At 46.5% G+C, this 15,313-nt stretch overlaps 1 protein-coding gene across 2 annotated transcripts in view; it reads left to right on the top strand.

Moving 5' to 3' along the window:
* Nucleotides 1-15,313, top strand: part of CROT (carnitine O-octanoyltransferase) — a 662,560-nt gene that overhangs the window by 252,507 nt on the left and 394,740 nt on the right. For both annotated transcript variants that reach the window (XM_085631293.1, XM_085631292.1), the window contains exon 4: nucleotides 4,932-4,978. In XM_085631293.1, coding sequence (XP_085487419.1) covers nucleotides 4,932-4,978 — 47 coding nt within the window. The remainder of the gene's footprint in view (nucleotides 1-4,931; nucleotides 4,979-15,313) is intronic.

Genomic DNA, 15,313 nt, shown 5'->3' with positions numbered 1-15,313 from the left:
CTCAACACTCAGGGCTGATTACTATCTATTCCGTGAGAAAGTTATGCCAGTAATGGTTGCACATTCCACTTTATCTGCAGTAAAAGAACATCTTTCGCTCCTTTCAGAGAAAATGGATTTGCAAGATTTTTTGTTTGGTCCTAGGCCTCCCCATTCTAAGAGATTAATTTATGCTACCTATACTGAAGTTTGGAAACTATCACAAATCAAAGATGCTGCATGTTTAAGGTAAATTGATCAAACTAATTTAGAGAAAGCACTTGCAGTTGCTGGTAATGGCATAAATACGTTGTCAACTCCTATTTACAGTTTGAATAAAATTGTATCATCTGTAATTGACATTATACAAAACGGCATGTCTACCATGGTCAGAGTTAGCTTTGGTCAATTATGAAGTTGAGCTGGATGCTACAAGTTTTAAAATCTCCCCACATGCCATGGCGATACTTGAACTCAGCAGAATTGTTTTTGCCTTTAAATTTAACATGTAGGCAACAGGTCTTGGCTAAGAAAGACGCTACGTATAAAATGTTAAACATCGAGAAGTTAGAAAAGTAACTTTTCACAGTAGCTGAGAAACAGTCAGCAGTATGTTTAGTAAACGGAGTGATCTCATTACCAATTTCAACGTTTCATTTCACATCTTGCTTGAAACATTTTCCAGTCTGCAGATACAAGTCTTTAGGGAATAGTTTCGTCCACAAACTGTGGTGATCACCCTTTGATTACAAATGTGCTGGAGAGGAATGGGAGCTGTTCCTTAATGGAAACTAATGTAAATATACGCTCAGTCACTCACTTATTTGCAAAGGGGCGACACTGCATGGAGCATGTAATGCTTCGATGGCCAATCCGGCGTGTTACTTGAAGGTAGTACCAGCTTCTTCGATTTGTCCACTCATTAGATAACTTTCAAATGGAAGTTATTTGATGCTAAACAATCAAAGTTGCTGTGGGATGATGGCAGGTGTCCCATTTGTGCAATTTTGTGCTATTTCCTCCAACGCACATAGCTACAGAAGTTAGCTTATGTCCTTCTATTCCAATTTTCAAGGTTACCTTTGACAAACTGTGCAGACTAAAAGCCTTATTATTTCAGAAGGACATGACACTTACATCTGCCCATGAAACTTTTCAAGTTCAAGTAGCAAGGTTGTCCTCTGAAATTTAATGGTTACTATGCAAAACTCTGCCTCAGCATTTGGGTAAACGTGTGCATTGCATATTTAATGCTTCCAACACTGCAGGTGTGGTGCACTTTTTAAAAGTGGTTGGGTCTTGCTTTGTCAGCACTTTTCAGACCATTTTTGGAGGGATACCGTCCTTCCTACATTCTATGTTTTCTAGTGTTTTTGGAGGCATACCACTTGTGTTATTTATCATTTGTGGTATTTTGGTTCTATTTTTACTGCTCCTCAATGGATGTTCCATCTTGAGGCCAAATCTTCCTTCAGGAACTGAACGGTGACTGGTTCTTGTCCATTAGACCAGTGTGGTTTACCTATGTTCCACTGTTTGTAGTGCCCTTTTGAGTGTGCACTCGACATTTGCCTTGCAATGCAATTGGTACAATCTACGGACATAGATATGTTGATGCGTTCGATGAGGACCCATTTTCGGAGTTGTCCCATGAGACTGCCATTGCTTCACAAAGCTATGAGCCATTCTTCTCCTTGGTTCTGGATGCTTCAGCTCATATGTTCTAGGATCCTGGCTCTTTTAATGCTGGTGCACTGCAGGATGACAAGCTTTGGCTAAGGGTGATGGCCATGTTTGTTCTTTGGAACTAATCCACAAATCCCTTGTGGAAATAATGTCTTTGGATGCAGAGTTCATCTTGGATTCCTTTCACACTAAGAACACGGATGACAACTTGTGAGCCTCCTTCGAATTTCAATTTGGCCCTTTTTTTTATAAATGTTGTTTAACGTTTATTCTTTTTATAGCACATTTTAATTAGCTTATTTTTAGATAGCTTCTGTATGCTTGAATTGTGACTGTGACTATTTTTTAGTACATGGTTTGATTTTTTTAGTATTTTTTTACATAGAAGTTTAGTGCCTGATTTAGATCTTGGCGGGACTCCCGTTGTTCCTCGGTGGGGGCGATTACAAGTACTCTGTTAAGCTGACGGATTCCCACCCGCCCTATTTAAATCTGGGCTGGCCGATCCTCTGTCCCCGTTGACAGAGTGTTTTGGGTCATGTAGGTGTCTCACCTCTATCGATGCAGCAAACTCCTCTACAGGCTAAGATTACTCCGTTGCTGCCAGGCTGGCGAGATTTCGCCAAGCCTATTTAGCTTTCTCAGTTGGGCTGGTGTCCTAGTGGCGGATTCCTAATGGAAGGATTCCGCCACAAGATGTCAATATTGTACTATTAGAAATCAAAAAAGGAAAAAAGTTAATACAGGTGTGTTTCTTAAAATTTCTTAAAAGACAACATTACACACACACCCACACATATGCATTACACATTAGAAACAATTGTTTTTATGACAAGTTTAAAAATGCATGAGTCCAGAGCAAATGTAAACTGACAATTTAAAAGAAAACAAGTACACAAAAGCTTACCTCCGATGATGGGATTGATTTTCTTGGTGGTCAAGTAGCAATAGCACTGGAAGGACTTTCGCAACAGCACAGGAAGGACCTGGACAATCGGGTTCATGATGGAAAGGGAAGTGGAAAAACAAAAAAAAGGGTACGTTTCTACCTCATATTCCTTCGAAACCGCCAACTAAATTGTGGAGGTTTACCCTCCACAGTTATGTCAAAGGGAAGGCATATCGTAATTGGCCCAGAAGAAATATTGGCTGAACTCCCTCGGACAGCCGCTTTTGCATATGACACCGTTGACGCTGGAGGAAAATTCTGGCGAAGATGGCACGACTAGGACGGACTATCGTCCATAGGCCCATCCGCATCTAAACTGAGCGGGCGGACGGATTAGCTGACTGAAAAGTGACGGCGGGACCAGATTTGCCACGATCTAAATCAGGCATTTGTCTATTCATGGCCAAGGGGATGGTGTTGTGAGGCCCTCTTGGGCCCACTGTGGTTCTCCATTTTTGTTTTACATTTTACAAGTTTTAGGCTGACATCGTGTTAGCAATGTTATTTTTACATATTTTGCTTGCACAAAATTATTTTGAGAAGATGCTGTACATGCTGCTTGTTTTTAGAAAGCCTTTCTCGTCATATAATCTGTACACTTCGTTCAAGGCTAAGAAAACAGAACAACATATCCTAGTGCTTGCATTGCCCATTCGAAGACAGCTTCTTACATCTAGATATATCATTGCAACAGAGCTGTACCTTTAACACAGTAGCTTTTATTATATAAACGGCACACTGGCTTTCAGAGGTCAGAGAGGAGCACTCCGGTCATGGCTGTCCTGAAACGAAGCCTGTGTTCGACATGCAGCTCTGTCGACACTGATCCCCCATCCTGCAAAGAGGGACTGCCAATTCCACTTCAAGCTGATTCCCTAATTCAGCTATCCAGGTATGGGGGCTCAGGCTAATCTAAGAGATCGGGCAGAGGGTACACCCACTATGGTCTCAGAGTAGGAGTAATGATAGGCTCGGCTAATCTTAGAGATCGGGCAGAGGGTACACCCACTATGGTCTCAGAGTAGGAGTAATGATAGGTAGAAATATATATAGAACTCAGACTGCCATGGTTGGACTGTTTATTCTTTTCATCATGTTCATCATGCTAGTTACATTGCTTTGTTTTTTTCTGCCTAATAATCACAGTTTATTCTTTCTATGCAATATTACGATTGTTTTAATAAATGTATAGTAAACTTTATTCATATCTTTCTTGGGTTTACCATGGGCACGCACAAGTAAACAACAAAATAAGTAAGACGTTTCCACAATTCACTTGATGATCAGACTGTCATGTTTAAGGTTGCCAAAATCACCTGCGACCCCAGGTCAGGGATTCAAGTGAGGAACTGTGAGCTAGCTAGGAATTGGTGTAGATTGTCTAGATCTCTGCATTCTGAAGTTCTATCATCCTAATACCCAGTCCTACCTTTTATAGTGGGAAATGTATAACAAGATTGTATATTTTATTTGCAGGTACACACGGCAAGCAATATTGATTGCGGGAATGCTGGACCTAGTTTTAGTTGATGTATTCCAGCGTTTTTTAGAAGGTTCGGATTTCCGTTGCAGGAGGGAAGGAGATGACATGTTCCACGATGCTGAGAGGAGATCAGTGATGGACATTCATAGGGTTTTCCCACTTCATTTTCTGTTCCAAATGTTATGGTTTTGTTCTGGCTAGGAATCTAGCAAAGAAAGTGGAAGGACTAAGGGTACAGAAGGTCTTATAGGCCCTCCCAGGCCCTGATTGGTGGAAAGGATAATGATGGCATAGCGCAGTTCAAGTTTTTGCCGTGTTTTACTGTAACATGATTGGCTGTTGTGTTTTTGTAGTAAAGTAAAAGAAGCTTAATCCTCGCCTCTGTGTACTTGATAGAATTGAAAATACTTTGACGCAATAGTTATAAAACATGTTATTGCCATCCTCTTCAGCCCTCTCAGCATCCTTCTCAACTTCTGACTGGTTGGTGTACGACTCCTCTGGCCTCCTGCTTCACCTGAGTCCTTACGAGTTCTCCTCCTCGTCTGATGATGTTGTCCTCTCTGGGGTCTTGCCCTCTTGGGTCCTTTTTTTACATGGCGTCCTTGCTCTTCCTTTTCCATCCTCACTGGCTTCCTCCTCTCTGCATTCTTTATGCTTTATCTTCGGTTTGCTCCGCCCCCCTCCTGCAGGAATAAGTCTGTCGTTATTCTGTTTTCCCCCTCGTGGCTTGACTCTTCTTCCGCCTGTGTCCTTTCTTCCATTCAACTTTTCTCAGTGAGGTCTTCCCACCACTTACCCTTTCCTTACTGGGTGTTGTTTTCTGTTTTCTAGGTAGTGTGCGAGTTGCGGTGTCACGGGCCTTTCGCTGCTCATCTCAGGTAAGTCCTCTTCAGTCCCATCTATCCCCTCACAGGCCTGCCGACCTTCTTTTCCAAAGAAAATTGAAGCTGGCCCAACTCATTTAATAGACAGCAAATGAAAGGCATGGCAGGAAGCCAATAAATACTATTAGATAATGCACATACTATATATGGATGTCCACAAGGACTATCATAAATGAAGAGGTGAAAATCAACTTAAAAATGTACGATTATCTATATGCAGCACAAACAATCCAATACTTATTAGGGAAAATGCACCACAGCTCAAAGGTCATAGTGAGTTGAATGCGCAAGTTGACAGAAAAGATGCTAAAACAGTCCTCACATGTTTTGCTCACACATCCTTTGCGCAATCTGGTAATTGCAGATATACTTAACCCTGTAGGAAGTAGTGAATGGTAAGAGTTGAGGTCGGTAGGAGTGGGAGTAGGAATAAGTAAGAATTGGAGTAAAGGGGATTACATAGGAGTAAACTTAAGTAAGATTATGAGTGGGTAAAAGTAAAGAGTAGGGAATATTAGGAGTAACATTTGAGTATGTAAGAGCAGGAGTAACTAAGAACAGACATGAGAAAGTAGGAGAGGAGTAAGAGTAGGAGTACACAAAATACGCATAAATAGAAGATTAGGTGCAAGTCTGAATAAGAGTAGGACTGAGTATAGGAGTAGGCTGGAGTAGGTACAAGCAGATAATAATGGGTGAAAGTAATAAAAGTAGTATGATTAAGAACAAGATGGTAGGAGCAAGCAAAAGTAAGTGGGAGTAAGAGCAGCTGTTGGTAGGAGCAGAATTAAGCGGAAGGAGGCATAAGAGTAGGGATAAGAATGTATGGAAGTAGTAGCAGAAGTAAGTACAATAAATAGGAGTAATTAGGAGTAATAAGTAGTACGAGTAAGCAGGAGTGAGAGGGAGAGTAATAGGACCAATCAGGTGTAAGTCGGTGTGGTTAAGAATAAAACGGACTAAGTAGGATTAAAAAGCATTGAGTAAATAACAGCAGGATTAAGATTATCCGACAGATTAAGAAATACACACAAAGTAGAAGAGTAGCAGTAGGTGTAACTAGCACTAAAACAGACTTGAGAGTATGGTGCGAGTAAATAGGATTAAGAAAGAGGAGTAAGTACGCACATAAGGAGTAAGCAGAATTAAGAACAGGAGCATTTAATTGTGAGGGAAAGAGTACACAGGCAAGTAGGTGTGTAAGCATGTGGAGTAGGTAGGAGTAAGAGTAGGTGTAACTAGAACAAAAAATAGATTAGGTTAAGGTAAGAGTAGGAGGGATAGGGCTACACTAATGTATGTATGTATATATGCAGGATTTTTATAGTGCAAGTCTTGCCAAAATGCAGCGGAATACTGCAAAGGGTCAAAGACAAGCATAAAGTCAATGAGTAATAGGAAAGGCAGCTAGGCTTTGGACGGTTAATGCATTGTGATGTAGAGCTCCTTAAAGAGGTGAATCTTCAACTCTTTCCTAAATTGGAGCACTGCCCCTAAGCACACATAATCCAATTTGTATTTGTTAGTTCTTTTTCCTTGTTGGGTTCCAAATTTGCCTGTAGTCAAATTTAGTCCAAACACAAATGGTATATAGTTCTTGTTTAATTCAGAAACACATCCAAGTACATCATTACTCAAAAACACCACTGCCAAAACGTGTTTAGTCCTCCTGGGCTTTTTCAAGGCTGCAAAATCATATTAAACAATTATCGGTACAAATATTTTCCATTATGACACTTATATGAAGTGCCATCACCTTGTGGGTGTACCGTCACCTGATCACCCAGTATGACTGACTAGTATGTATATTACTTATTTATAAAAAATAATTATTTCTCTTTCCCCATGCAGAAGGGCAAGCATTCAAAAGTAGACACTTACATCAGCTAAGTCAATACGTATCCCTATCGTACTTTATAGGAGATGCAGAACATTTCTGTGACTTTTAGTGTTACGCCAAGGTGTTTCAATAGAATAGTTCCCAAAACCAAGGGTATTACACGAACAAAGAGGAAAAGATATTCAGAAAAAATGTCATACCTATGACAATCAAAGAGTATGTAGAGTTGTGTAGTTCCATAAAGGCTCAACTCATGTATTGTGGGTTTCTCTTATAATTCAGTTACCCGCGTTGTAACGTAATATTTCCCAGTGGGAGAAGTATCTAAGCACAAGCTTAAAAATTAGATACATTGTGTAAGAGTCTCTTCAATTCTCAAAAACATTACTTCATAGTCTTGTTGTGCACATCATATGCACGTGCTATAACAGAAATGCCCATACACTTACCTCTTTTAGGCATGTATCTAGAGGCGTGATTGAATCTTGGTAGTGATTAATGTGATTCGACTTCAACGATGTATCATTGAGCAGTACCCCGATAAGCTTGCTAACCCTGCACAAACATGGAAAAAGGGAGAGAGAAGAGAAGAAAGTGATTCTTCCTCTCCCCTTGTCATTATGGATATTTTGACAGTGTAGTAAACTTGGAACGAGACAGCAGAATTGTGCGACTCTAACCAAATCGTTGTGATGTGGGACCTAGAAAGCCGTGCACATGAGGAGAATGCCAACCACCCTCTTCCGTGCGCAGGTGATATCGCGAGTATGGAAATAGACGACAGGCCGGATCACACACCATTAATCGAATATGGCCGACATATCGTCTTAGTTGCAGAGACGAAAAGTACTCATATAATGATGTATACAGAATCAAGGTGTTTTCAAAGAAGTGTAATTATCGATCAGAATGACTAGGAAGTATGGTGTTTATATCTATATCTTTCTTTAGGGAAGAAACTACAGGCACCGTATAGACATGGAAGTCCCGAAATTTGATTGATGTCTGAACCTTATGGACCCCGGTACAATTGTGTTCGCCATATTTGCTTGGGCAGTTCAAACGTCAAATGCTATGCATTTGAATCGTTCTAAAGAAATAGTGCCTTGAAATTTTGTGATTCTCATTTGTATGTTTCGATATTGTATAGGTGTCCCAATAGCCAGATGCCACACGGGTGCGAAAAACATCAGAATGAGCAAATTAATGCTTCCTTGCATTGGATTGGGATATTAGGGTTCCCAATGATAATTGTATTTTAGAATCAGTCAGCTGAAATAATGGTACCCTGATACCTATATTACCGTTCTAAAGTGCTGGTACCCCTAAACCCATAATAGGTGGCTAGGTATAATACAACATTAGTGTGTATCTTGTGGTGTTAAGGCTGTGAGAATTTTTCTATTTGATTATCTCCCGGTAAACTGGGAGTGAATTTGGATCTATTTCTTAATCCACTGTCGCTTTCAAGATCTATGTCACTATCATGATACGCTAAGAGTGTCTGTATGTCCAGGGAATACTCTGCCCTTGGTGAGGAGGCCGCATGTGCCCCACTTCCCTTTTTGTTTATTTACGAATGTACCCGGGATTTGGGCCTCCCGGGGGTTAATCATTAAACAAGCAAATCCCGCGCTTGTTTTTTTTGTCACAAATTTGCAGATCTTTGTGATTTTGCAGCAAAAACGTTTTTTTAAAAATGCTTTTTGGCCCTAGCGGGGCCCTGGGGGACCTAACCACCAGGGCTAGCGGGTCAGGACATTCCTACCCTTCCCCCTTTTCTTTATTTTTACGTATTATTTTAGGGACTCGGCTGAGGCCATATCTCAAAATGGCTGCCAACACTTCCTGGTTGAAGTGTTGGCAGACAATCAGATATCTGCATGACATCAGCAAGATTAGCAGAGGTTCCCTAGATATACAAATTTGTTTTTCAGTTAATATCTCTGAAACTACTGAACGGATTTCAACAAAATCACAAAAAGCATGCTTTCTGTACCAAGAGCTAGCTTTCTGCCAAATTTGTTGTCATTCAGTCCCTATAGGAAACTGCATGGGGAAACATGTTTTGCCCGCCCCTTCACCTTTTCTCGGCCCTTGCTTGACAGATCAACCCGAAACTTTCAAGACAGCAGCTGAAGTGAGTGGCAAACGAGTTTTGAAATTTCGTGTAGGTTCGTCAAATGGCGGTAAAGGTATTGGCAAAACAAAAAAAGCTTTTCCTATGGGAACAACAGTCTTAACTATAACTACCTACTGCTGACCGCCAGTGGAGGGGAGGTGGGAAGGTGTGGGGATGGGGGAGGCAGTGTGTATATAAATATGTGTGTATTCACTCACACATATATACATGTGTATATTACAAAAAAATGCATAGTAAAGGTCCGCAATATAATTGAACACGTTGTAAGAGTCAATGGGCTGTATTACATGTGAGGTAATGGCATGCATTGTAGTGTCTGATATTCACATAGCAGGGTGTTAGACTTGGGGGTCTCTGGTTGGCGCAAGGTTGCCCTTGTGTCAAGCAGGAACCCTCTCCTCTACGTCAGGGCGCAGGATAACCCCTTGTGAATGACCCTTGCTCACCCTCTAGGTGCGTGGCGTGAGCAGCCAAGGCGATTCCTCAGGCGTTGTTGGTTAAGCACTTACAATCACACACACAGTAAATACATCAATCCCCCCAGAAACGGACACCAGACTTGGATATGTAGAAAAATACGCTTCTTTATGTAAAAATAGGTATATATATCTCAGCAAACTTATCACAAGACCAATAACGTTTTCGCTATGCCACCAGGTTGTAAAGCAGGCAAATGTTCTTTGTTCGTAGCTCCAAATAGATACTTTGCAGTCTCTTGCAAATGTTACTTGGGGTTCCAGTACTTACAGCGATCGATTCCTGCGAACGGGGAAATAAGGCGTTGCGGGCCCCGAGCCCGATACTGGAACTTCTTCAGTGATGTGGAGAGTCGGCACAGGTCGGTGCGACTCTCAGCTTGGGAAGTGGTCTTGGGTCCTCGATCAGCGGGTGTGGGCAGGTAGGCAGGCGCGGCCAGCGACCCTCAGCACGGCGGTGCAGGGGGGGGTCTCCACAGCGGGGGCGGCGTGGCCTGAGGTGTCCGGGGATAGCGAAGCGGGGTCACAGGGCACGGTCAGTGCAGCTGGATGACCCGGCGTAGATCACAGTCGTCGGACGGTTTCCGGCGGGAGGGGTGATAGCGCGTTCAGCGCGCTCCAGTGGCAGGCGGTGACAGGGGTGCAGGCAACCTAGCCCGGGGACAGAGAGCGGCTCCGGACGGAGCGGGGCTCTCACGGGGTTGCGGCAGGCAAGCTCCAGAGTGTCACGGCCCTAGGAGGGGCGATGAGGGGCGCAGTCTCTTTCCAGCGGGATGCACACACGGCTCGAATCGGAGGACGAGCAAAAGCACAGAGAACCCACTGGTCCTGGGGTTCAGTTCAGGGGGCAAGCTCAGATCAAGCCCTTGGAGAATGTTTAAAGCACAAAGCAGCAAAGTCTTCTCAGTAGTCTCTTCCTCTCCTTTCTCAGCAAGGCAAGCAGCAGGCCAGCTCCTCCAGCGTCTTCTTCTCCTTCTAGTCGGGCAGAGGTTCTTTGTGGTAAAACAGGATTCTGATTTCTTAGGAGCCAAGCTCCTACTTTTATACCATGATTCTTTTGTTCTTTAGCGCCAGGGGGCCTGGGCCTGGCTCAGTCCAGTTCTGGAGCACTTTGTTATGGTGACTCTGCTCTTTCCTTTCAGCAGCAGGGCAGAGACATCAGCCGCTCCACAGGGGGCGGCGCCGGCTTTGTGGTGGCAGAGCACAGGTCTATTCAAGAGTCAAGGTGTACTCCTCCCACCCATCCTGGTGTCATCTCTCTACCCACCACCTGGCAGCCAACCTGTCTCTGGGGATTCCCCAACCCTGCTCCTTACTGTTGCTAGGCAGAACACACACACACAGCAGAGGCGGACTGAAATGGCCAGGTCAGTAAATACTAACTTTCTAAAAGTAGCATTTACAAACCCAGGATATTAAAATAAACTTGACTACAAGAAGTATTTTATTATTCTGAGTTCAGGCATACTAAACTTGACATTCTACCATGCTCTCTGAGTCCACGGGGGTCACAGCGTGTAGTGACTCCAGCAGCCCATTCTGGCCTATGGAGAGCAGGTAGCCTTCAATAGTGAAAAACGAAAATGGCTGTAATTCACTACTAAGACATGCCACACACATCAGGGCATGTCCTACCTTATGCCTACAATGCACCCTGCCCTTGGGCCTACCAGAGGGGTGGCTAATATGTAGGTAAGGGAAGGTTTAGGGACTGGCAAGTGGGGGCACTTGCGCAGTCAGCGCGACGGTCCCAGACCGCGCACAGGGTCTGCGGTGGCAGACCCTAGACACATTTTACAAGGCCGCTTTCTGTGGGTGGCGCAACCTGCGCTGCAAGCCCACCAGCAGCATTGGCATTCACAAGCCCTGGCACCCCTGGTGCACTTTACTGGGGACTGACAGTGAATCCAATAAACCAATCATGGACATCAATTACAGGTACACTTTACCTAGGGAGCACTTGCACTGCGGCACGGATTAGCCGTGGCGCAGTGCCCTGAGCGGACAACACCAGCAAAACAATCGAGGCACACCATCAAAAAGTGGAAGGGAAACTCACGCCAAGGTGCCAGGTCTAACACGTGTCCCCTCCAGCTGAAATGTGGGGAGAACTACCCTTGCCCAGGGGGTTCCTCGTCACTAAGGCGGAAATACCTGGACAGACCGTCAGCGTTGGCGTGATCTGTACCAGGACGGTGTTCCACCGTAAAGTCCATACCCTGTAGGGAGATGGACCACCTCAACAGCTTCGGGTTCTCACCCCTCATTTGCATCAACCATCTGAGGGGCCTGTGGTCCGTCTGAACCCGGAAGTGAGACCCAAACAAGTAGGGTCTTAGCTTCTTCAGCGCCCAGACCACAGCAAATGCTTCTCGCTCAATTGCACTCCACCTACTTTCCCGTGGAAGTAACCTCCTACTGATGAAGGCTACGGGTTGGTCCCAGCCCTCAGCAGTCATCTGTGAGAGAACAGCCCCCACACCATGCTCTGAAGCGTCTGTCTGCACTAGGAATTCCTTGGAGAAGTCAGGGGCCAAGAGCACGGGCGCCGTGCACATGGCAGTCTTCAGGGTGTCGAAAGCTTTCTGACAGGTGTCAGTCCAGATCACGTTCCTGGGCTGCTTCTTGGAAGTCAGCTCTGTCAAGGGGGCAACAATCGTTCCATATCCCTTGACAAACCTCCTGTAGTACCCAGTGAGCCCCAGGAAGGCCCTCACTGCGGTCTGCGTCTTGGGGGGTTCCCAAGCCAGGATGGTCTCAATTTTGGGTTGCAAGGGTGCCACCTTGCCACTCCCCACTTGGTGTCCCAAGTACACCACGGAACCCTGCCCGATCTGGCACTTGCTTGCCTTGATCGTGAGGCCTGCTCGGCGCAGAGCCATCAACACTTCCCAGAGGTGGCGCAGGTGTTCGGGCCAGGTGGCACTGAACACTGCGATGTCATCCAGGTAGGCGGCACTGAACGCATCCAGCCCAACCAGTACCTGGTTGACCAACCTCTGAAAGGTGGCAGGGGCATTCTTCATTCCAAATGGCATGACTCGGAACTGGAAGTGCCCATCTGGTGTAGAGAATGCTGACCTCTCTTTGGCCCCATCGGTCAAGGCGATCTGCCAGTACCCAGACGTTAAATCAAACGTGCTGAGGAACCGGGCAGCCCCCAGCCGATCAATGAGCTCATCAGCTCTGGAGATGGGGTGCGCGTCAGTCTTAGTTACTGAATTGAGTCCTCTGTAGTCCACACAGAACCGGAGTTCAGGTGTGGCTCCCGGCGCAGCAGCTTTGGGGACCAAGACCACGGGGCTGGACCAAGGACTGCTGGAGGACTCAACCACCCCTAGCGCAAGCATCTTGGAGACCTCCTCCTTGATGCAAGCTCTGACCCTGTCAGTTACCCTGTAAGCCTTGTGCTTCACAGGTAAGCTGTCTCCTGTGTCCACATCATGGACGCACCAATCTGTGACACCAGGAACCAGGGAGAACCTATCGGGAAACTGCCCCAGCAAGTGGCGGCAATCTTCCTGTTGTTCGGGCGTCAGGGTGGGTGAGAGGTTAACTCCATCCACTGACCCATCTTTCTCAGAGGCTACTAAGAGGTCAGGAAGAGGCTTGGTCTCCTCTTCCATTCCATCATCAGTGGCCAGCAGCATGCCCACTTCGGTCCTCTCCAAGTGGGGCTTAAGGCGGTTAACATGTAGGACCCTCAAAGGGTTCCTGGGAGACTGCATGTCCCCCAAGTAGGTGATAGACTTTTGCGCTCCACAACCTCAAATGGACCTGTCCACTTATCCTGAAGTGCACAAGGCTCCACTGGGGCCAAGACCCACACCTTTTGTCCAGGTTGAAGCTCTACCAGAGTGGCATTCTGGTCGTACCACCGCTTCATCTCCTCCTGGCTGGCTTCCAGATTTGCCTCAGCAAGTTGCCTGAAACGCCGAGTCTGGTTTCGGAAGGCCAGCATGTAACTGTATACATTCTGGGGAGGTTTCCTGGGAGATTGCTCCCAGCCTTCTTTTACCAAACTCAGAGGTCCTCTTACAGGGTGACCATACAGAAGCTCAAAGGGGCTGAACCCTAGAGACTTCTGTGGCACCTCTCGGTAAGCGAAGAGCAGGCATGGCAAGAGGACGTCCCACTTACGCCTCATTGGACCGTCCAGGCCCATGATCATGCCTTTTAGGGTTCGGTTGAATCTCTCAACCAACCCATTTCCTTGGGGGTGGTAAGGAGTGGTGAACTTGTAAGTTACCCCACACTCCTTCCACAGGGATTTCATATATGTGGATATGAAATTGGTCCCCCTGTCGCTCACCACCTCTAGAGGGAATCCCACTCGGGAGAAAATTCCCATCAGTGCTCGTCCCACCACGGGGGCCGTCACTGTCCTCAGAGGGATGGCTTCCGGGTACCGGGTGGCATGGTCCACCAAGACCAGGATGAACCTGTTGCCCAGGGCTGTCTTGGGGTCCAGAGGCCCCACAATATCAATACCCACTCGCTGGAATGGCGTACCGACCACGGGGAAGGGCTGCAGAGGAGCCTTGTGCTTCCCTCCGCTCTTACCACTTGCCTGGCAAGTCTGACAGGTTCTGCAGTAGGAATCTGAATTCTTGTGCATTTGGGGCCAGTAAAAGTGGGTGACAAGCCTGTCATAGGTCTTGTCCATCCCCAACTGTCCTGCTAAAGGCACATCATCAGCCAGCCCCAGTAGGAAGGTTCTGAACTTCTGGGGTACCACCAGCAAACGGGCTGACCCAGGTTCAGCAGCCTTAGGCTCGGAATACAGGAGGTCACTCTCCCAGTACACGTAGTGTGTTTTGGCCTGAACACCATTGGCCTGGTCTGCAGCCTGCTGCCGCATACCCACGAGAGAAGGGCATTCTTTCTGCTCCCTTCAGAATTCCTCCCTGGAGGGACCTCCTTCTTGCTGCCAATGGGTCAGCTCAGGTAGGTCTCCCAGTTCGGCAATCTGTTCCCCGGTAGGCTCCAGAGCATCCCCCTCAGGGTCTACTTCCTCCTGGGCCGTGGGAACTTCGGGGGCCGGTTTACCGCGCCTCCTGCGCCTTCTCCCTAAGGCCGGTTCCTGTACCTCTCCCTCAGGCTCCAGGACCCTCTCAACACCCCTACTGGCTGCCATGGACCGGGTGGTCACGCACGCCCAGTCGGGCAGACCCACCATCCTCAGATGCGTGGTCTTCTCCACCTTTTCCCAAGGGGAGCTCTCCAGGTCGTTCCCTAGCAGACAGTCTACAGGCATGTCAGTTCTCACAGCGACTTGTAGAGTACCAGAGACCTCCCCCCACTCAAAGGGAACTTGAGCCATTGGACAACGACTCTCTATGTTGTCAGCATTGACAACCCTACAGTAGGCATTGGGTACAATCTGCTCTTGAGACACCAGGTGTTGCCTCACCGAGGTCACGCTGGCTCCTGTATCTCGAAGAGCCTCAACCTTCTTTCCATTGATGGTCACTACTTGCCCATATTTCTTAGTGTTAGAGGGTAAGTAAGTTTCAGGGACCATCTCACTGTCTCCTAGCGAGACTAGGGTCATATGCGCAGGACCCCCACCCTCCTGGACTGCTACCTCCTCCCCAAAATTAACATTAGCTACTTGACGGGGTGGAGCACCAGTGGGTGCTGTCTTACCAAACAGGCGACACTTAGGATCAGAGGCAATGTGACCCGGGTCACCACACCTGTAACAATTGAAGGGCCCCTTTGGAACAGGCCTACCTGTCGGGGCCCCGTTCTGCTGCGGGGGCGGGGGCGGGGGAGGCTGAGAACCCTTCTGCTGGTTCCCTTGGGAACTACTTTGGGGGCCTTTTTGGAACCCCTTCTGTTTACCCCTGTCCCCCCCACTCTTCTGC

Source organism: Triturus cristatus, chromosome 10, assembly GCF_964204655.1.
Source record: "Triturus cristatus chromosome 10, aTriCri1.1, whole genome shotgun sequence".
Classification (NCBI taxonomy): domain Eukaryota; kingdom Metazoa; phylum Chordata; class Amphibia; order Caudata; family Salamandridae; genus Triturus; species Triturus cristatus.
The sequence above is the reverse complement of the archived record's forward strand: the minus strand, read 5'-3'. Positions and strand labels throughout refer to the sequence as shown.